Here is an 18,365-nt window from a genome sequence, read left to right on the forward strand (position 1 = left end):
TAACTAATATTAGAAAATAAACTTTATTTTAAGCTAAATCAATTTGGAAAGCTAAGTGCATTTTATTTAGTGCTTCCTTCAAGTGTCATCTAAAATTATGATTAATAATTTGGGTGTCAACAGGGCAATCTCCAGAAATCCCGATGTAAATGCTAATTCATGTCATTATTTCCATGCCTTGTGTGTGACACCAAGTGAGAGCCTGTTAGAAAAGCATCAGCACTGACCGCCTGGCTCCCCATATCCTCTTAAATGTTGTTGCCTTGGTGATGCCCCGCTTGTCGTGACTAAAAGAGAGAGGAAGCTGAGGCACTATTGAGCTCGAAGCCTCTTCCCGAGATTGTCCGTTTCCCACTAAAATAGGCCAGGTACAGGGTAAGAGGCATGGAGGGCAGGAGGGAACAAATTAAACATGCGGCAGAGAAAAGAAGAGGCTCTGAGATGAGCTGCCAGTGGACTGGAGAAGTGGGCGTTGAAACATTTTGTTCTTATAAATTAAGCTTTAGCTCTGATGCTGAAATGAGAAAGAAACTGTAAAAACTCAGACATAATGACTAATTTTATTATGCAAGTGGATAAACACGACTGCACCTCTGGCTCTCAGAAGCTCTTGTGGTACAAAGACCCAGAGAGTTAAAGGCGCTCATTCAAAACAAAAACAAAAGAAAAGAAGTTGCATAAATACTCACACAGAATAGCAGAGTTGACTAAAGCTATACCAACTCAAATAAAAGAGGGAACAAACTAGTTGTTTAAAAAGCCTTTCTCACTTACTTTGACCAAAACAGTCTATCAAAATAGCAAAAATAACTCCTGAAACAAAACACTTGAACAGTTGTTATTCAGGAGACCTGAGGAAGATTCCATAATTACACACAAATTATACATGGTGCATTTTTGAGGTTGATTCTGATTTTTCAGATCTCAGAGTAAGTTAAAGCTGCTTTCTAATTTATTTATTTATATACTCGACAACAAGTTAAAGCAAGTTTGACACAATATGGCCTTGTAAAGTTGATGTGGCTAACATGTTAGCAAACTATTGCCTGTTTACACATCCAGCAGACACGGATCAACATTTGGAGTCATGAGTCTACTATCTCTGTTTTGGTCTTCATCAATTCCTGAGAAAAATATCTGGCTCTTTAGCTGCTAAATGCTCCACCAAATTGCACCAGCCTTCTGCTAACTTTGTCTGTCTGCTGTTTGGTGCTGGGCAGTTGGTTTATCAGAGCTTTTTAACTGAAAACAGCTGCCTGCTATGGCTGGAAATGAGGTTGATGAGAGCAGTGTGACTGAAAGACGCTGAAATTATTGATAAGTACAGCTTTTAATTTGAATGTTTTTACAACAAAAAATTAGTTTTTATTTATTTATTTCTCTACCAGAATTATAGTCCTCACATTGTGGGTAGGGCTATAAAACCACATTTAGACCATTGTGTATGGAGATACAAATTTACAGAAAATGTAATTAAGATATGAAAAAATATTATATGAAAATAAAATATTAAGAAATGTGTAAGAAAATGTTTAGGAGGGTGGGATCGTGCATTGAGATATTTCTGACTACCTAACTCAGATTATGTAGTCAGAAATATCTAATATTCTGGCTATGGCCCTGTGTTCGATCATAAACTGGTAGTATATTAGTACGACTCTCGATTAGCGATTAGTGTTCCAATAACATACTATATGCTGTAAAGTATATGCTGTTTATTTTTGTTAATAATGCACTATTTTGGCAGTGGCATAGTACAGTATACCATGCTTTCACCAACAGATATGAGTGACTGTAACTTTGGGACATTTCAAAGATAAAACTTCCAGAGAAGTAAAATGGTTCCACAAGGATGTTTTACTTCTTTAGTATTTCTGAGCTGGAGGTATTGCACCACCGTCCACTATTTTTGTCAGTTTTGTCCAGTTGCATTGTGGGACAATAGTACCCATCAACACCACACTCAATAAGCCGGGCTTTGCTTCGTAGAGGATTTTCTTTTGTCATGTGCATGAGGTAAATCAACTCTCTGCAAGTAGCTTGTTTCCAAAACTCCACAAAAGTGGTCCACAGTTAAGAACCAGCATTTAGGTGTTGGATGTTCAAACAGCGTTTGCTCTTCTCATCTCACTTCCATCTCCTCACTCTTAATGAAAGGGCATGTTGGTGGAAGTTGCTTCAGCTGATGGCTAGCTGCACTGACTAATTTCCCATCCGGAGAGGTGAGTGCATCTGGAAAGGACACACCTGCCAACACGGCTGTCAGCAAGCGTATGAAAGTAGTGAAATAATTGAGCAGCGCTCAGAGATCTAATAGTGGAGAGGAATACAGCAGTATAATGGCCACTTTGCTCACAGCGGGATTGTGGCAGGTGAAGCACAGGACTTTTGCCTTTAATCCAAGGACTAAACTGTCACATTTGGATGTCATTAAAGAGACAAGGCATTTACTAAATGACAAGGCCACAATGTGCCAAATCACAATCAGGTATTGATGTGCAACAAATGTAGCAAGTTTTCGTCAGACTCTTGATTATTGCTGTATGAGGCAGCCAATTTAGGAAAGTATTTTTGTTTAGAGGAGAAGTTTATGTCTGTTGTGTGTTTGATGTGTGCGCTCCACATCTGTAATATGTATTTTCACGCATGGTTCCTATGCTGAGTTTGGAAATGATTGGGAAAAACATGTTTGAAAATCTGGCTATTCTTTTAACTTGAAAACTGAGTCCTTGCAGACCTCGGAGACAGCAGTGCCAGGTGATCTTGGGTCCACTGACTATCAAAGGGACAGATGGCACTGCCAACATCACTGACAACATGACATATTGGTAGGTTAAAGGGACACAGTGGCAGGTTTTTGACAGCCACAGCAGTAGTTTGATGATCATGTGCACACAAAATAATTAATTGGTTTAATATGAGATGGTTTTGGCCTTGGTTGAACCTTGGTATACTTCCACCCAGTGAACCCGATAGCATTAAAAAAGCCACCCTTCTTCTCAGAATTCCTCCATTGATAAAGTAGCAGATTCACTGATGCCAATCGAGGATAAACATCCATAAATCTGTTTAGAAATCATGCAAAAATATGTTCCTTAAAACTTCTGATCTTGCTGTGTAGTCATTATATTTAGACATTATATGGGAACAGCTTGTAGCTAATTCAACATGACTTTCTATGGTGTAGATTAACCAACATGTAGGTAAATATTGGTTAAAAAATTGGGCTCAGGTGTGACCGACTCTATGGCAGTATTATCGTCCTGTTTGCATTACCCAAAGCATGATGGGAACAAATGTAAATAAGAAAAAGATAAACAATAGGAGGGACAAAATTCAGGAACATTTGCTTTTTATTTCTTTATTTTGGTGTTACACTATATATTTTTGACAGTATCAAGGCTCAGAATGTTCCATCCACATGTTTTTATGTCTCTGGAACACTGACACTCTCCTCTATCCATTCATATTAGGATATGTGTTGTGTGTAAGCAATTTACAGTTGCATAAAAGTTTTTTCTTTTCATAAAAGTGTCCCCACAAACAAGAGTACCAGTAAACATGATGAGAAACAACTGCAACAACTGCATCTATATGGAGTAGTACAGCCTCTATGCTTGACTCAAACTGTTAACTAAAACCATAAACAAGGCTGGTCTGTTGTGCTGGCTCTCTGTAGCCTATATACACTTTTCTCGTGCGCAAAATGTGGGAATTTTTTTTCTCTCTCTATGGTGTGTGTGCGCATTTTACAGTATGTGTGCACACAGAGATAGATGTGTTTGTATTTTGAAGCTGGCACTCGCTGGCTTGAACCTGCCTTTGGGGCTCGCTTTAAATGAGGCACATATGCTGCATTAATTAGTTTCAGACTCACAGCTGAGTGTGACAGGTGACAAACAGGGGTCCCCCCTCGAAAACCTCTTTCTCCTCTCATTACTCACCTCCTGCTGAAAGTTAAGTGAACCTCTAAGGTTCCGTCTGGCTTTCACATGATGAAATAGACAGGGAAGTGTAATCAGTAGGGATTTTTCTCCTTACCTGTTAAATAGATGTTTTTAATCAGTCTGAACAGCAAAATCTGCCTTGAGTTAACATTTGTAAGCAGGTCAACAAGTGACAAACATTTTTTGTATGTTGTTTTGTTGTAGTCATACTTTTGGGTGCCAAAGTTGTTTCAGCAGCACTACTGGCAGTTGACCATAGACTGTATAAAAGAGGTGTGAAAATGTTGTACTGTATTATGTCCGTGATTTACTGTTTCAAATATACAAGAATTCTTTTACTTTTTGTTAGAAGATGCTACAATTTTTTTTTTCCAGAAACTCATTTGGACATATTGGTAATAGTGCTTTGTATTTCCTTATAAATGTCCTTGCTTTTATCAAAACTGTTTGCATTGGGCCACCAGATGCACACAAACCAGTGAGACAATTTCACATTAATCCAAACTGTCAATCATCCCCATCTGGCACCCAGCTCTACTACCTGCTGAAATGATAACACCTGCTCCATTAGAGAAGTCTCTCACCAACTGCTGTCACATTATTTCTCACAAGCCCTTTTTAAACCTCTTGCTAACAATTTAGTGTATTACCAACAGTAATAATACATAAAATAACAATAAACATCAGTGTTATTGCTGACCAAAAATCATCTAAAAATCAAAAAAATTGTGTGTGAAATGTGTTAGTAATCTCCCCAGTTATGCTAGATGCACTTACAGATATCAAGCTACAACTGTTTTATCTTTCATTTTAGCTAGTTACTCTAATAATGGACCACATAATAGGTTTCAGGTTCAAATAAGTAATCTGTTTCCTTTCTTTGTTAACTTCATGTTTAGCTTACTGTGTCTTTCTTTTTGTATGAATGCTCATTTTCTTTTGAGAGGACATGCTCAAAGTCACCCCCGATCTAGAATTGTATAAGATGCTCCCTTAAACTGTGTTGCCTAAGTTATCTACACAGAGCACCTACACCTGTTATTAGCATACAATCTACATCTGGATTTCTTATCTGGATAAGGTAAAAATGCACGCATTGCAGGTGTAAATGCACACAAAATGCACTATAATCAGATCAGCTATACCCACCTCAAGATGTGGGTCGCATTGTGATTGGATCTCAGCCAGGTTTAAATCTGGTCTGTACAGTGTGACCACATTCTTAAGAAACAAGACATTGAGTCTTCAGCCATGCTAGCGGCTCTGTGAGGCTGTACTTAGGCACAGTGGTATTCAGAATCAGAAATACTTTATTGATCCCCGAAGGGAAACTCTTTGTTACAGTAGCTCGCCTTTACGTCAGTGCACACAGGAGAAAGTACTAGCAAAAAATATAATACACTATAAAACACTATAAAAGCAGGTCAGAAAATAAATTAAGTACCATGGCAGTATTTTGAGCTAAATGCTACTGTCAGTGATGTTTAGCGGGTATAAAGTTTATCATGTTCATCTTACTTTAGTGTTTTAGCATGCTAACATTTGCTAATTAGCACAGAGACAAAGTACAGCTGAGGCTCATGGAAATGCCATTGGTTTTGCAGGTTTTTAGTCATAAACCAAAGTATTGGACAAATTAAAAATTTGATTTTGAAAAGTTAAGGGATCAGCAAAGCTATTACAATCCATCCAGTGGGAATCTTGAATGTGTGTACTAAATTTCAGGGCAATCCATCCAATAGTTGTTGAGGCATTTCACTCAAAACCACAAATGTCAACCTCATGGCGGCACTAGAAGAAATGTCACTGGATCACCAAAGTCATTAGGATACATCATCTGTGACAATGAATGTCTGTACAAAATTTCATGGCAATCCATCCAGTAGATGTGGAGATATTTCAGTCTGGACCAAAGTGGTGAACCGGCCGACGGACTGGCCAATCATTATCTGACCGATCTGATTACCTTCTTACAGTATAAGTATTGTTAGCTTTGTTAACAAGGCTCCAGAAAAGTAGCTGTCTTTGGCTGTCTCTGTCTGTTACATGACCCTCGCCTTGCACTTTGTAGTGGCCCCTTGAGAGTATCCCCCGTTCCTTAGTTTGACCTGAGAAGCATTATGTTAGTTGACAAGTCCGCCAGCTTTGCCTGTCTAATGCATCGAGGTCCGATCACAATGCAGGCAGAATTGAGATAAGAAGAACGCTTATTATTACCAGCTTTAAATGCAAAGGCCCGTATTCAGATATCATTCTCCAGATAAAGAATCCAGATACAGATTGCATGTTGTTACCAAGTGGAAATGGGGTCTTAGTGTTGGGTACATGATGAATTTGTTTATTGCAACGTGGTGGCAGAAAATGTGCAACCTTTTAATGAATTTTGTGGTGAAATGTGTCTTTACATGCCACTAGACTGTGAATAGTGAATAGTTTGCCAAGATGAGTTTAGTTTAGTAAAGACAAAGGGTCTGCACATTAGCACACAATTTGTTGTCTTGGGTTGATGTAGGGAGATGTAGTGTTGATAGCATGTCTTTTGTTCATATTGATTTATATTATATTTATTTTACAGATAATAATTTGCTCCAAGCAGGCAGACAAAACAGGTGGTGAGCTTGAGGATTGCATTATTTCTCACGTGTTTTAGTTGTAATTTGGACCACAGTGAAATGTGCTGCAAAATAGGATCCCAAGGCATGTGACCTGCATGTTCCTTGTTTTTGAATGGTCTTATTATAATTTGAATTTAGGCTCAGTGTTGCCATGACAGCAACCAAGACTTGCAACTTTCATCTGAGACAGTTGTACTGTTTTTGTTAGCTTGGCTGGGCCAGTGTTGGCATGGTGGACAACAGGGAAGAGAGGGGAAAACTCAATATTGACTAGACTTTGTAAGGAAACACCTTTATTTAGCATGGATTACATCCTAAAATAAATATGAACAGCCTTCCAAAAAAAATAAAAATCAGGTCTGAGAGGAAATTGAAATTGATTAGTAATAGTCAGTGCAAATGTAGCTCCTGCTTCCCTCTTTCCCTCTCTAATTTGAACTTTCAGCTCCAGCCCCCTCAGCAAATTCCTCCTTCCAAGGCTTTGGTCACTCTCTTGTGCCATTTTCTTCCCTTAAGTGGCAATCGGTCTGGGTGTTGGCAGACAAAGCTGGAGTAAATGTTTTCCCAATTTAATTCCATGAAGCTACAACCAGGGATCTGTCATTGCAAGGATATTTGTTTTATCTAACAATACCCTCAGTATTTTGTGTAAATAAGACAAACCCAGTCGTGGAGATCCATTGTCACTGGCTTCACTCACTTTTAGCAGCACTGATACAAATTCTGACTATAATGTGAGCTGTATGTGGAACACAGCAGATTTTCTTTCTTTTTTTTTTCCCTGACACCATCCATGCATGTAAGCTGGTCTGAATTTCCTTTGAGGTGAGGCTTGGATTAGAGGCCGACACCATGCACTCAGCTTTGCTAAAGGATTTTATTATCACTGCAGGTTTTTGTCAGTGTTGCCACACCAGACGGAGATTGTGCCACAACACTGCTCATCAAAGACGGCCAAAATAGCATGACAAAGCAAGCATACAGGGACCATGATAACAAAGTAAATGTTCTGCTAGGCCTCCATCTTTACATAATGGCAGGATTCTATTTTTTTCTCTTGACTCTGCAGCATTTATTGTCTGTTAGCAGCCACAGGTCTGTGCAACAAAGGTCAAAGTCCTTTGATGTACTTTTGAATAACCACTGTGTGCTGGTTCAGTAGAAATTAAGACCATGTCCACACTGATTTGAACACATTTGGAGCTACCTCTTTTAACACACATTGCAGTTACTCTTATTTAAGTAGCTGTAATTAAACAATTATATGAACGTTCAATTATAATAGCCCCTTTGAGACTTCCTGACATTATTTGCATACATCCGTTGTTTTCTCTGGTGGCAGCCTGTATTTATGTACAGTATGTGTGAGACCATGCAGAAGTGTTGTCTACAGTCTAGCATCAACTATAGAAAGTTCTGTGCCAAGAGCGTGGCACAGGAGAAGTCATCTGCACGTCCTTGCAAAATAGGTGGTGTTGGAACCTTAGAGACATAGTGACTACTTGCAGGTCATGCAGTGGCAATCATAGGTTATGGCTAGTTCTGTTATAGTAGATTCCTCCATTTCGGACGATTTGCAATTGGTCAACATGCAAATTTGCATGTCAAAGTTCACCAAAGTTGGGCTCTACCCATCTTTACTATGACTTTTGAGTCTTGGTTTGAATATTTCACTCAGTGTATCCAAACCTTCAATGAAGAACTGGAAAAAAACTGATACAGAATATTAGCTTGTTCGGAGTTCAATGTCTCGAAAACGTTGGATGGAGCGTCATTAAATTTGGTACAGCCAGGTCCCCATCAAGATGAATTGTCATAACGTTTCTCTAGGGCCATCATCAGGTCAAAATTTCAAATTGTCAACTTTGGTTTGTGACCAAATACCTGCAAAACTAATGGCATTTTCATCAACCTCAGCTGTACAATGATGGGGATCATGGTAAACATTCTACCTAATAAATATGTCAACATTGTGAGCATGTTAGCATGCTGATGTTAGTATTAAGCTCAAAGCACCGCTGTGCTCGCAGAGCTTCTGTAGACTCTTAGCCTTGTTCCAACCTTAAAGCAACTCAAGGGGAAATTAAGGAGGAAAACTGCGATTTAAAGCATTAACCAAGTAGTTTTAGATGATAAACTTAACCAGACCTTAACCATAGTGGTGACAGATTAGAAGATTCTCATATGAATCTCACGGGTTGTTTTGAAAGGCACTTACAACCTATTTTTGTTGTTTAAGAATGAGGACTCTGTCCCGGTGTTCCCTGTAGGCTGAAAACTAGAAGAACATAAAAGTCTGCAGTGAAAAACTAAGAAAAAAGACTGAAGCTGTAAATATTCACTATTATTTATTTTTTTGATTTTTGGAAATAGTCAGTGAGGTAAGCTATAACAGGTTTGTGTAAACAGATCATCTCTGTGTACGACCTTGACCAGAGAATGTACTACAGTCTGTTTACTGCTTGTATGTAAATTTAGCCATTGTCTGAGGCTTCTTTTCCGGGATTAGCCCCTCATTTCCTTGGCACACTTCCTTCACCCAGGGCTGTCTCTGCTGTGTACACAGATCTACACAAAGCCCCCAATGTCATTTCACTGATACTATTCTGTCTCACAACACCAGGATACACACAGTCTCCTCTGTTGTTGTTATCAATATACCAAGAGTAGGGGAGACACAGCACTTGACTTGAGGGAGTCAGTTTAATCAACGCCTTACATTTCAGTGACTTCGACCTTGACAAGATGTTTCTCTTTGGATCACTTAAACACAGTTTTACGTTATTTATTTTCATCTTTTTGATGATGAGTAATGTCATGCCTTTTTCTTTATTATGAACATATCACTAATAGTCAGTAAATTTTTTGACCTTGTATGTTATAGTCAAGAGATTACATTTTCTAACACAAGGGAATCCTCAGATCTCTGGTGTCAGGTTAAAACTAATTGTTCGACACGATCACACGCGAGCCAGGCTTCTGGCCACCTTTCACAACCACATGCATAGATCCTGGGGAGTTTTTCTGTTTTTTTTTCTGTTGAAATGACTGAGGCTGGAAGCAGCTCATTGACAGCAGGATGGGAGGAGAGTGTTGGTGGGGGTGTGTGGAGGGGGTTGATAATCACGCATGAGAGCAGAAAGGGCAGTTTGGTGGATGGAGAGAAGCTCCACTGGGCTTCTTTTTTTTTTTCCAAACAGAAAACAGGACTGGACATTAACAGGACTGATGTGCATCTCTGCAACAAGCTGCAAACTCATTTGGCCTTGGGAGCCATAGAGAGGCCTCAATGTGTTAGGATAAGTCACTCCTGAGACCACTAAAAGCCATTATTAGAAGGTGTTTATCGAGCTAGCCGTGGCCTAGATACAGTGTAATATCCTGAGAACAGTTATAGCCCATAATTATATTACATTTTGGATGAAGACGGGCTGTGATTAGATAAATGATGAATAGCTCCATCAGAAAAAAAACAAGGTGCAAGGTTCCTTAAGAGATAATGCACTATTGGCTTTTTGCAAGGAGATGGAACATTTGATTTCCTTCTCATTACTTTATTGTTCGGCAGCAAAAATAGAATTCATTACATTGACAAAGGTTTATATTGCATGAAGAACACTACAAAAAAGGAATACCAGCTTATTTTGTATGACATCATTCTCCTACGTTCCTGTCTACCAGATGTAAATTAGACAAAATTCAATCTCATTTCCAACCATTACCTGAGTTTCGTCTTTACCTGTGTTTGAGCTTTCTATTAGAAGTTTGTGCTAGAAAGTCAGCTAAAATTGAATTCTTGTGATGTGTTATTTCCAGTAGACAATGCCTTAGTATAACTGCTAATTACAACTGTCGTTCTGCTGCAAAAAAAAATTAAAGAACGAAAAAAGATATGAATTTATAATGAAATGAAGTTTCACTGTCCTCTTTACTTTGTCTAATTGAATTGCAGCCAAATGATGTTAGAGCCTGCCTCAAATCATTCTGCTCCTAAATTAAAGAAATTAGAAACTCATTGTTTTTCCCACTTCAGGACAATAAATCTTAGTCTTAGGTTGCTCCCCTCCCTCTACATAACTAATTGAAAAAATCGTCATAATCTATATGGTAAAGGCTGCTGATCATAAATTAATTTACATTTTGTTTTTTTACATTATTTTACATATGTAGTATGTTTGCTCTGTAATGATATTGTCCGTGGCATGTTGTATCTAACCGTGGGATACATTATAATCACTCCCTTCACTCTCATGTAAATCAAAACTTTATTTTCTTCCATGATCTTAATGGGGCCCACCACTAATTTTACACATAAAGTAACATAAAATGACCCTGATGATCACCAGGCTTCTAAGCCTGGAGTGGGCTATGATGAAGAGATGCTGTTGGTTGCATTATGGGAAATGTAGGTTCCATCGTTTTTGGAGCTTGACCCACACTAGGGACTAAAAGTCAGGATATCTCAGCCTATGCTGTATCGATTTGACCATTCTTTCTTTATATACCCGTCTCTTGAGAGCCCTCCAATTTTATACTCTTTTAACACCACGTTATCTGGTTGAGATCCTCGAGCAGAGTGTTTTTAGTTTTTCCAATTACAGATATCAAAAGTAATGAGGCCTTTAAATCACAGACAACACATTTCAGAATCAGTGTTCAGGCTGGTAAAGCCTTATATATCTTATATCACTGCTAATGTCACAATTTTATGACATTAATTTTAATCATTTCATTTTCAAATTTATTTGACCCCTTAGCTACTTTCCTTTTTTGGCCCGGTGTTTTTAATGGCATTGCTGTCTTCTTAAAGTGTGACACTTTTTGACGTTTTGAAAAAGACTCAATAAATCTTAGGCCAAGTCACTCTGTATGTAAGCAGTGTGGTGCGCTAGCCGAGAGGCAAAAGATTTAACTGACATTTTTAAATAGGTTCAATGAATAGGTTCATTGGGACTTTAATTACATTCACTCTTTAACCGAGAGTGTTGTGGGCAATGGAAGTGGATCTTGACAAGCCGATGTGCTCTTATGACACCCCACCCACATAGCGCTGCTGTATTCCTGATTGCCCCTCTATCTACAGGCAGCATGGGCACACCAGCGAAATCACTAATGCTTAATTAGCAGATTAGAAGATCCAATTAGGAGATCTCCTCTGTCTCAAATCAAGCCTCTGTCAACATGTCCTATGAAAATGAGATACTCCATGTTCCCACTTAAGGTGGGCGTTTCTCCGCCTGCCAAAATGACCACTCTTGATTGACTGTTGCATGCTTTGTTTAGCCCTGTGGACACCTTATTTGAAGTCCATTTGTGATTAATCATTTATATTTCAGGCACATTTCAAAGGGAGACTGAGCTGTGTGTCAGTGTTAAGATAACTCCAGAAAGCATGGACATAAAATGAAAACATAGAGCTTGATTCTGCAGCTGGTTGGTTGTGTTCTGCATCTTGTTGGGTTTTGAAAAACATACATTACATGTAGGCATGTGGTTATAATTATATGTATATGGATGCTCAAGAAAACATGTAAGGAGATTTCCCTATCGTGCATATGCTACACCATGCTTTTAAACAACTGTTTGCAACCAATGTACATGTCCACCAGACACAGAGCAACATTATCATCCCATTGTTGTCGTGTTTCTGGCTGCCTGATGAATGTAACTCCTTTTGGCCCGGGTTTAGTCTCCACAAACTCTTAGAAAGTAACATATCTTGCCCTCTAGCTGCTAGGTGCTCGACATTCTTCACCAGCTAGTTGCTAACTTTGGCTGTCTGTTGTTTGGTGCTGGGCACGTAGCGTACAGTGGGTTTATCACAACTTGTTTGCTGACAACAGCTCTCTACTGCTGCAGGAAACAGAGTTGGTGAGAGTGTTGAACCAAACAGTCAATGTGTGTAAAACCAAAACAATAAAATACTACTACAGCTAAAATATGCTAAAAAGCTCAAGCGAGCTGCAGAGTTTGGTGATAAATGTTTGTTCATTTGATAGTCTGAGCAAAGGTGGAGGAATGGCTCATAAACTTTAGGCTGATGAATCTCCTTTGAGTTATGATCACTAAATGAATGGCCACATGGCTCTTTCAAATAGTTGTATAAATGGCACCAGCCATTTTGGGATATTGATTGTGAATTTAGGCTCCACGCATGCCTGAAAGCATTCATTTTAACTTTGTTTTTCCTTTTTTGTAATTAATACCATGAGTTGCAGATTGTAACAGTTTTGCAGTTTGATGTGGATGTTAGGTGCTTTTCATCCGTGACAGAAGTGACTTTTAAGGAAAGGAAATAACTAAAATTGCCTTGAATGTGCACTTCTTTGATTGCTAAAACAATGACCCGTGCAATTTGAAGTTTGACTCCCTATGTGAGATAATAACACAAATGTACTATATTTCACTAGGTGACAGTTATTGCTCATAAGTGATACTCACTGATATGACATGTAAATTGCTTTTTACGGTATAATTGGGACTGAGTGCTTCCAGAAACTGACAGCACATGCTCTGCAGCTGTCATCCAGACAGTTATTTGGGCTTACAAACAGGCTTCTTAAAGTATGGAACCCATACAACCCTTCTTTATTTTTTAGTTTGATTATGGCAGAAATTGTTGGCTTCTTCATTCCAGCAAGAACTCTTAATGTTTCTGCAGCATAACTGACCTGCAACGTTCAAGATCCAGCAAACAAGTTGAGCTTTGTGATCACTTTGATTTTGGGAAAGAAAGAGAGAGAGAGATTGTGTGTGTGTGTGTGTGTGTGTGTGTGTGTGTGTGTGTGTGTGTGTGTGTGTGTGTGTGTGTGTGTGTAATGGTTAAATCATATGTTTACTTTTCATCAAATCTTTTAAAATCAAATCCACCTTTAAGAAGACTTTGTTGCAGTCAAACTAGGAAGAGAAAATAGGATGTCAGGAAAGCATGACTGCCAGTGCACAGTCAGTAATGAAAACACACACTGCCGGAGCTAAATATACTTTAGGTAACAACTAACACACTACACAAAAATCACGCAACAAAACCCTCTTGTAACAACAATGAACATGATTTTTTTGTTTAAAGGGAGAGCAAATTAGGTACTATAAGAATTTTAGGAGGTGTATGCATAAGAGCGAAGAGATTCTCTTTTTGTTGTTTTCTCTATTTTGCTGTCATGTTTGACCTTAAAGCAACCTGGGGGGAAAAGTGATTTCCATGCAGTTTGCTGTGGATATTCATGGTCCTCAGTGTAAGAGGAAGTTTTTGGTCCCTCTAGCACCACCAACAGGCCAGACTTGACATTTATAGCCCCAGTACTGGTAAGGCTTTAAAGGGCCAGTCTTGTCTACACAGGTTAATCCACAAGGCAGAGCTTATTATAGAAGCAACATATGATATAATGTAAAGACGTGTGTGGTGGAGACTTTGATGTTCTCTTCGCCCCTCCCTCTTAAATCAATTTAAACCAGGAAAGTTTGATATAGACAGCCAAGAATGATTCTCTGCAACCGTCCAAGCCACCCCCATCACCCTGACCACACCAAACACATGCTCCCCCGCATCCCCCAAAGCCAAAGTCCACATTAACATCGTAATAGGAAAGTGTGTTAAAGCACAGCTTTAGCAGCCTGACAAGAGCGAATTGGATGTCAGAAGGATTCCTGCTCAGTTTAATTGAATCTGCCCAGCACTAAAAAAGAAAATCTGAAGTCAAAATAACCTATTACATCTATCAGGTAATGTTTTGTTGAGTTTGAAAGGTAGCAGCCCCCCGCCCCCACACATACACACACACAATTCGTGCAGGTTGGTAATGCAGGAGTGTAGGGGTGGGTGGTAGCTAAAGTTATCCATGATCTCTGTTTCTGTTATTCGTTAATAAATTGTGGTCTGCTCTTTCTGCTTCCTTGCGCTCACTCAGCAAATCCCTTGAGTGTAGAACTAGGCTGGAGAAGCGTGTGGAGGGGTTGTAGTAGGTTACTACAGCTAATGGATGGTGGAGGTTGCTCCACGTGAACTGATTGCAAAGTACTGGCTGTTTGTTCAGTGTTCTGATTTCACTTTTTCTGGCTTTCCCTATTTTCTGTTAAATAAGTCTTTAAAAAAGACATTAGCTAGGAAGTGAAGGTTAAGTGTCTGGCATAATTGTATCTTAATAAGCTAAAAGCACAAAAATGCATTACTAATGTATACATTATGTTGCAGAATGAATTCCAGGCCACATCTTAATGCAACATATAGCCACATGACTCCCCTCCCACTCACTTTCCTATAGCATATAGTGTGGGCTATTGATGAAAACATCTGCTCCTACTTTGTGCTGTGAAGGGCCAATTACATTCACAAACAGATTTTAACTTTGGGTTGTCATGGATGCCTACACCTGATCAATAGCTTTCCTTGTACTGTACCTGGTATATATTTTGTGCGTCCTTGATTTGTCTTGTACTTAATCTCCTTTTTGTTCAGCATGAACGGATTGCCTCCTAATGTATTAATAATTAAATATATGCTAAAGATTATAATATCATTTTATGAGTAACTTCTTAGGTAGAGCCTCCCTAAAGTAATATTTTCACTGTGTTATCATTTCTTTTCTGAGCTTAGTGATCTCATAGAATTCCCACCTTTGAACTGGACTTGTGAGCTCCCCCTCACTCGCAGAGTGCGTCTGGAGGTTCAGCACCAGGTTCAGTACAGGAGCTGACTGAATTATGAGCTGCTGCCTTAGTAAATCAGGCGCTGAATACACACAGATTGCAGCCGCAAACTCACTGAAAACCAGAGCGCACATTTGCACAACGCCATCTTAGTAAATCTTGCCCTGAGTGATTTCTCACAGTCCAGCAGGAATATGGTAATTCTTTTCCTGCTCAGTTTAATCAATTCCTGATTGCAATCTAAACTGTTATTGTTGTGGCAATTTTGTAGAGTGGTTATTAAAATGTCAACCAGATAAAAAGGAGCCAAACTGGTCCCAGAAGAATAACTTCTTGTTACCTCTTGTTTAGTTGGAAACAAACAAGAGCAAAAGATCACATATTGCAAAGTATAATACTGTACCTGTATTATTTTAAATCTGAAGCAATGAATGCAACACAAAATAATGGACAAGATCAAGAACTCAACCTTTTAATAAAAACAACAACCAGACCATTGTTTAGTTATGCCTTGATATGGTTAAGTTTAAGTACACAGTGTAAAATTATTATGTTTAGGTTAAGAGATGGTTGGGGTTCATAGGGACTGCAACTCCTACCTGCATTTAAATGCCTTACGTAAAGTATAATCTACATCTCTATAACTTTTAACTATGAGACATCCCAGTAGGGATGGTGGCTGACTGCTATTCCCACAGTGTAAAACTGTTATCTGTCCACACTGAGTTTGTTTTTTCTTTGCTTTCAGATTCACGAGCTGGAGAAGGAGCACCCAGAACGGTGGACCACGCAGTGATTGGAGGAGTGGTGGCCGTGGTCGTCTTCGCCATGCTCTGTCTACTCATTGTCTTGGGGCGCTACTTTGCAAGACACAAAGGTAGTGGACCTGAAAACTACAGCTTTCTAGCCAGTACTACCACATTGCATTTTTTAGTAAAGCTGCATTGGGAAAGATTATTATATACAGTATACATAAAGTGACACAATCTAATTAGACCAATTCGCAAAACATTGGGTTGCAACATAGAAGTGCATCCAATTGCCATTCAGATGCTGCACAGTTGATTCAACCTAAATGAAACTATGGACAGTATCACCATAAAAAAAAAAATATTCACCATCCACAGAAAGTGACAAAATGATACATTACTACTTTACAAATCAAGCAGTCCCTTTTTACACAGATTCAATGAAATCTAATAAAACTGGACAGAACATGCAGATTAAATGAATTCACTTTCCGATTCAGTTTTGGATGAACATAACATAAACCTATAGTATCATTAAATCATCTGGGTGACTCCTGTGTTTCTGTGTTGAGGCATATTGAGGATATCAGGAAAAGAAAACTCTTAAACAGGAATTTACAGAATACAGAAGAACCAGTGGTTCCTCCTACTTTGCAACTCTACAGACTTTATTGTTCCATTGTGGATAATTGTCTTTGGCTTCAGCACACAGCATAAACAAAAAAAAAACAAACAAGACAATTAATTGAGGACTAACATCAAGAACGTCAACAAACTTTAACTATATTTTTTTACTTTAAAAAATATAGATATAGGTTTTAAAAACATCTAATTACATCAATTACAGAGAGGACTGGGTGCAAAACTCAGTTAGTGAAACAGGCAGCTTACAGAAAACATACTTTAGCCAGACTACACTAAACAAAACAGATATGTTCTACATACTTACAGGAATATTACAGTACAAATCCCAATAAACTACATCAAAAAGTGCTCTGGATTTTCTTATTATTATTTTTAAAATATTTTTTGAATATATTTTTTCTGTCTTTTAATGGAATACCTGTTATCATTTCTCAGCAGCATTCTGCTTGCCTCTACAACACAAACTGATCCAGCAGGCTATAAAGTTTATCATGTGTAGCCTCTTTATTTTGATTCTGTAAAAACCTCTTTTTACATCCTTTCCAAATAATGGAAAGACAGCTATTAAAGCTACGGGTTACTGATGGTAAGTAAAATTACATTTTTCATGCAGTCCTGCTAAATAGTGTGATGCATCTCGTCTGCTGCCCTCGTAACACAGAAATAATTATAATCTATAACAAATTTCACACTTTGATATTTCTTATGCAGGAGGAAATGGAATTGGATACATTAACCACTTTAAAAAAGGAAATAGTGTAAATGAGGCAATTTAAAGGTGTAGAAGAGATGTTTTCTTATATTATGGTGATACTGAAGTATCAGTGTTTCCCCTCAGATTTCTGTCCAGAAGCTGTATGTTAAAATAATTTCTGTTGGCTGCTGATCATCTCAGTGGTGAACTGAAACATTTGAAATAACACTGTGTTAAACTGTAATAAGGTTCATGATATTTCCAGTAGTTTATATATCTGGTACGCAGTCAAACCACACAGTTCATTATTTGTAATCAACCAAGTCCGTTAACGCTGGTTCGGCTTGTATTGCTGCTTTTGTCAACAACTGCTTGGATCTGCCGATAAAGTTTAGCTTCACTGCTGTCAAACTAATGGCTTAGATCTTTCGTCTCTGTTATGTCTCTGGCAACTCAACCTACCAGGCTAGTAAACAAAACCATCCTTTGTCCAGTTGACTTGTACATGATTTATCAACACCTAAGGCCTAACACACTGCCATCTGGTGCACCAACATTCAGGTTCTAGGGTTGGTGGATCTGGGGCTGAGCCTTGAAATCTTTTAATGAGTCTGGGGTCACAAGTCAATTGATAAATATTGCAATATAAATAAGTACAAAAAGACTACAGTCAGGTGAGGTAGTATAAAGAGTGACAAAGTCCGCATGGGAAGGAGGACAGGGTGTATGGATGGATCAAACACAGGACTTTCACTCAGGAGACCACTGTTCATGTCCCATGTGAAACCAAAAGTCAACACTGACTTATTTTAATTTATGTATGTAAGTTCAGTTACGTGCATAACTTATGTCAGTTGACTTACTACCGTAGCATGACTAACGTACTTATTTTAACCCAAACCATGACCTTTTCCTAAACTTAACCAAGTAGTTGCCTAAACCTAACCAAACTGCGACCATCACACATGTTTATTATTGTTACCATGACAACGAAGGTCTGGTACGCCTGTCACTGGTACTCTCCAACAGTCAGTTTTGGGAGTCATTGGAAAAACCCTCAGGTTAGCCA

The 18,365-nt window shown here is 38.6% G+C and overlaps 1 protein-coding gene across 6 annotated transcripts in view; it reads left to right on the forward strand.

The window, feature by feature from the left end:
* Positions 1 to 18,365, forward strand: part of cadm1a (cell adhesion molecule 1a) — a 368,288-nt gene that overhangs the window by 343,439 nt on the left and 6,484 nt on the right. For all 6 annotated transcript variants that reach the window (XM_044221784.1, XM_044221786.1, XM_044221788.1 and 3 more), the window contains one exon: positions 15,957 to 16,085. In XM_044221784.1, the coding sequence (XP_044077719.1) occupies positions 15,957 to 16,085 (129 nt within the window). The remainder of the gene's footprint in view (positions 1 to 15,956; positions 16,086 to 18,365) is intronic.

The sequence above is a fragment of the Siniperca chuatsi genome, linkage group LG14, assembly GCF_020085105.1.
Source record: "Siniperca chuatsi isolate FFG_IHB_CAS linkage group LG14, ASM2008510v1, whole genome shotgun sequence".
In the NCBI taxonomy this organism is placed as follows: Eukaryota; Metazoa; Chordata; class Actinopteri; order Centrarchiformes; family Sinipercidae; genus Siniperca; species Siniperca chuatsi.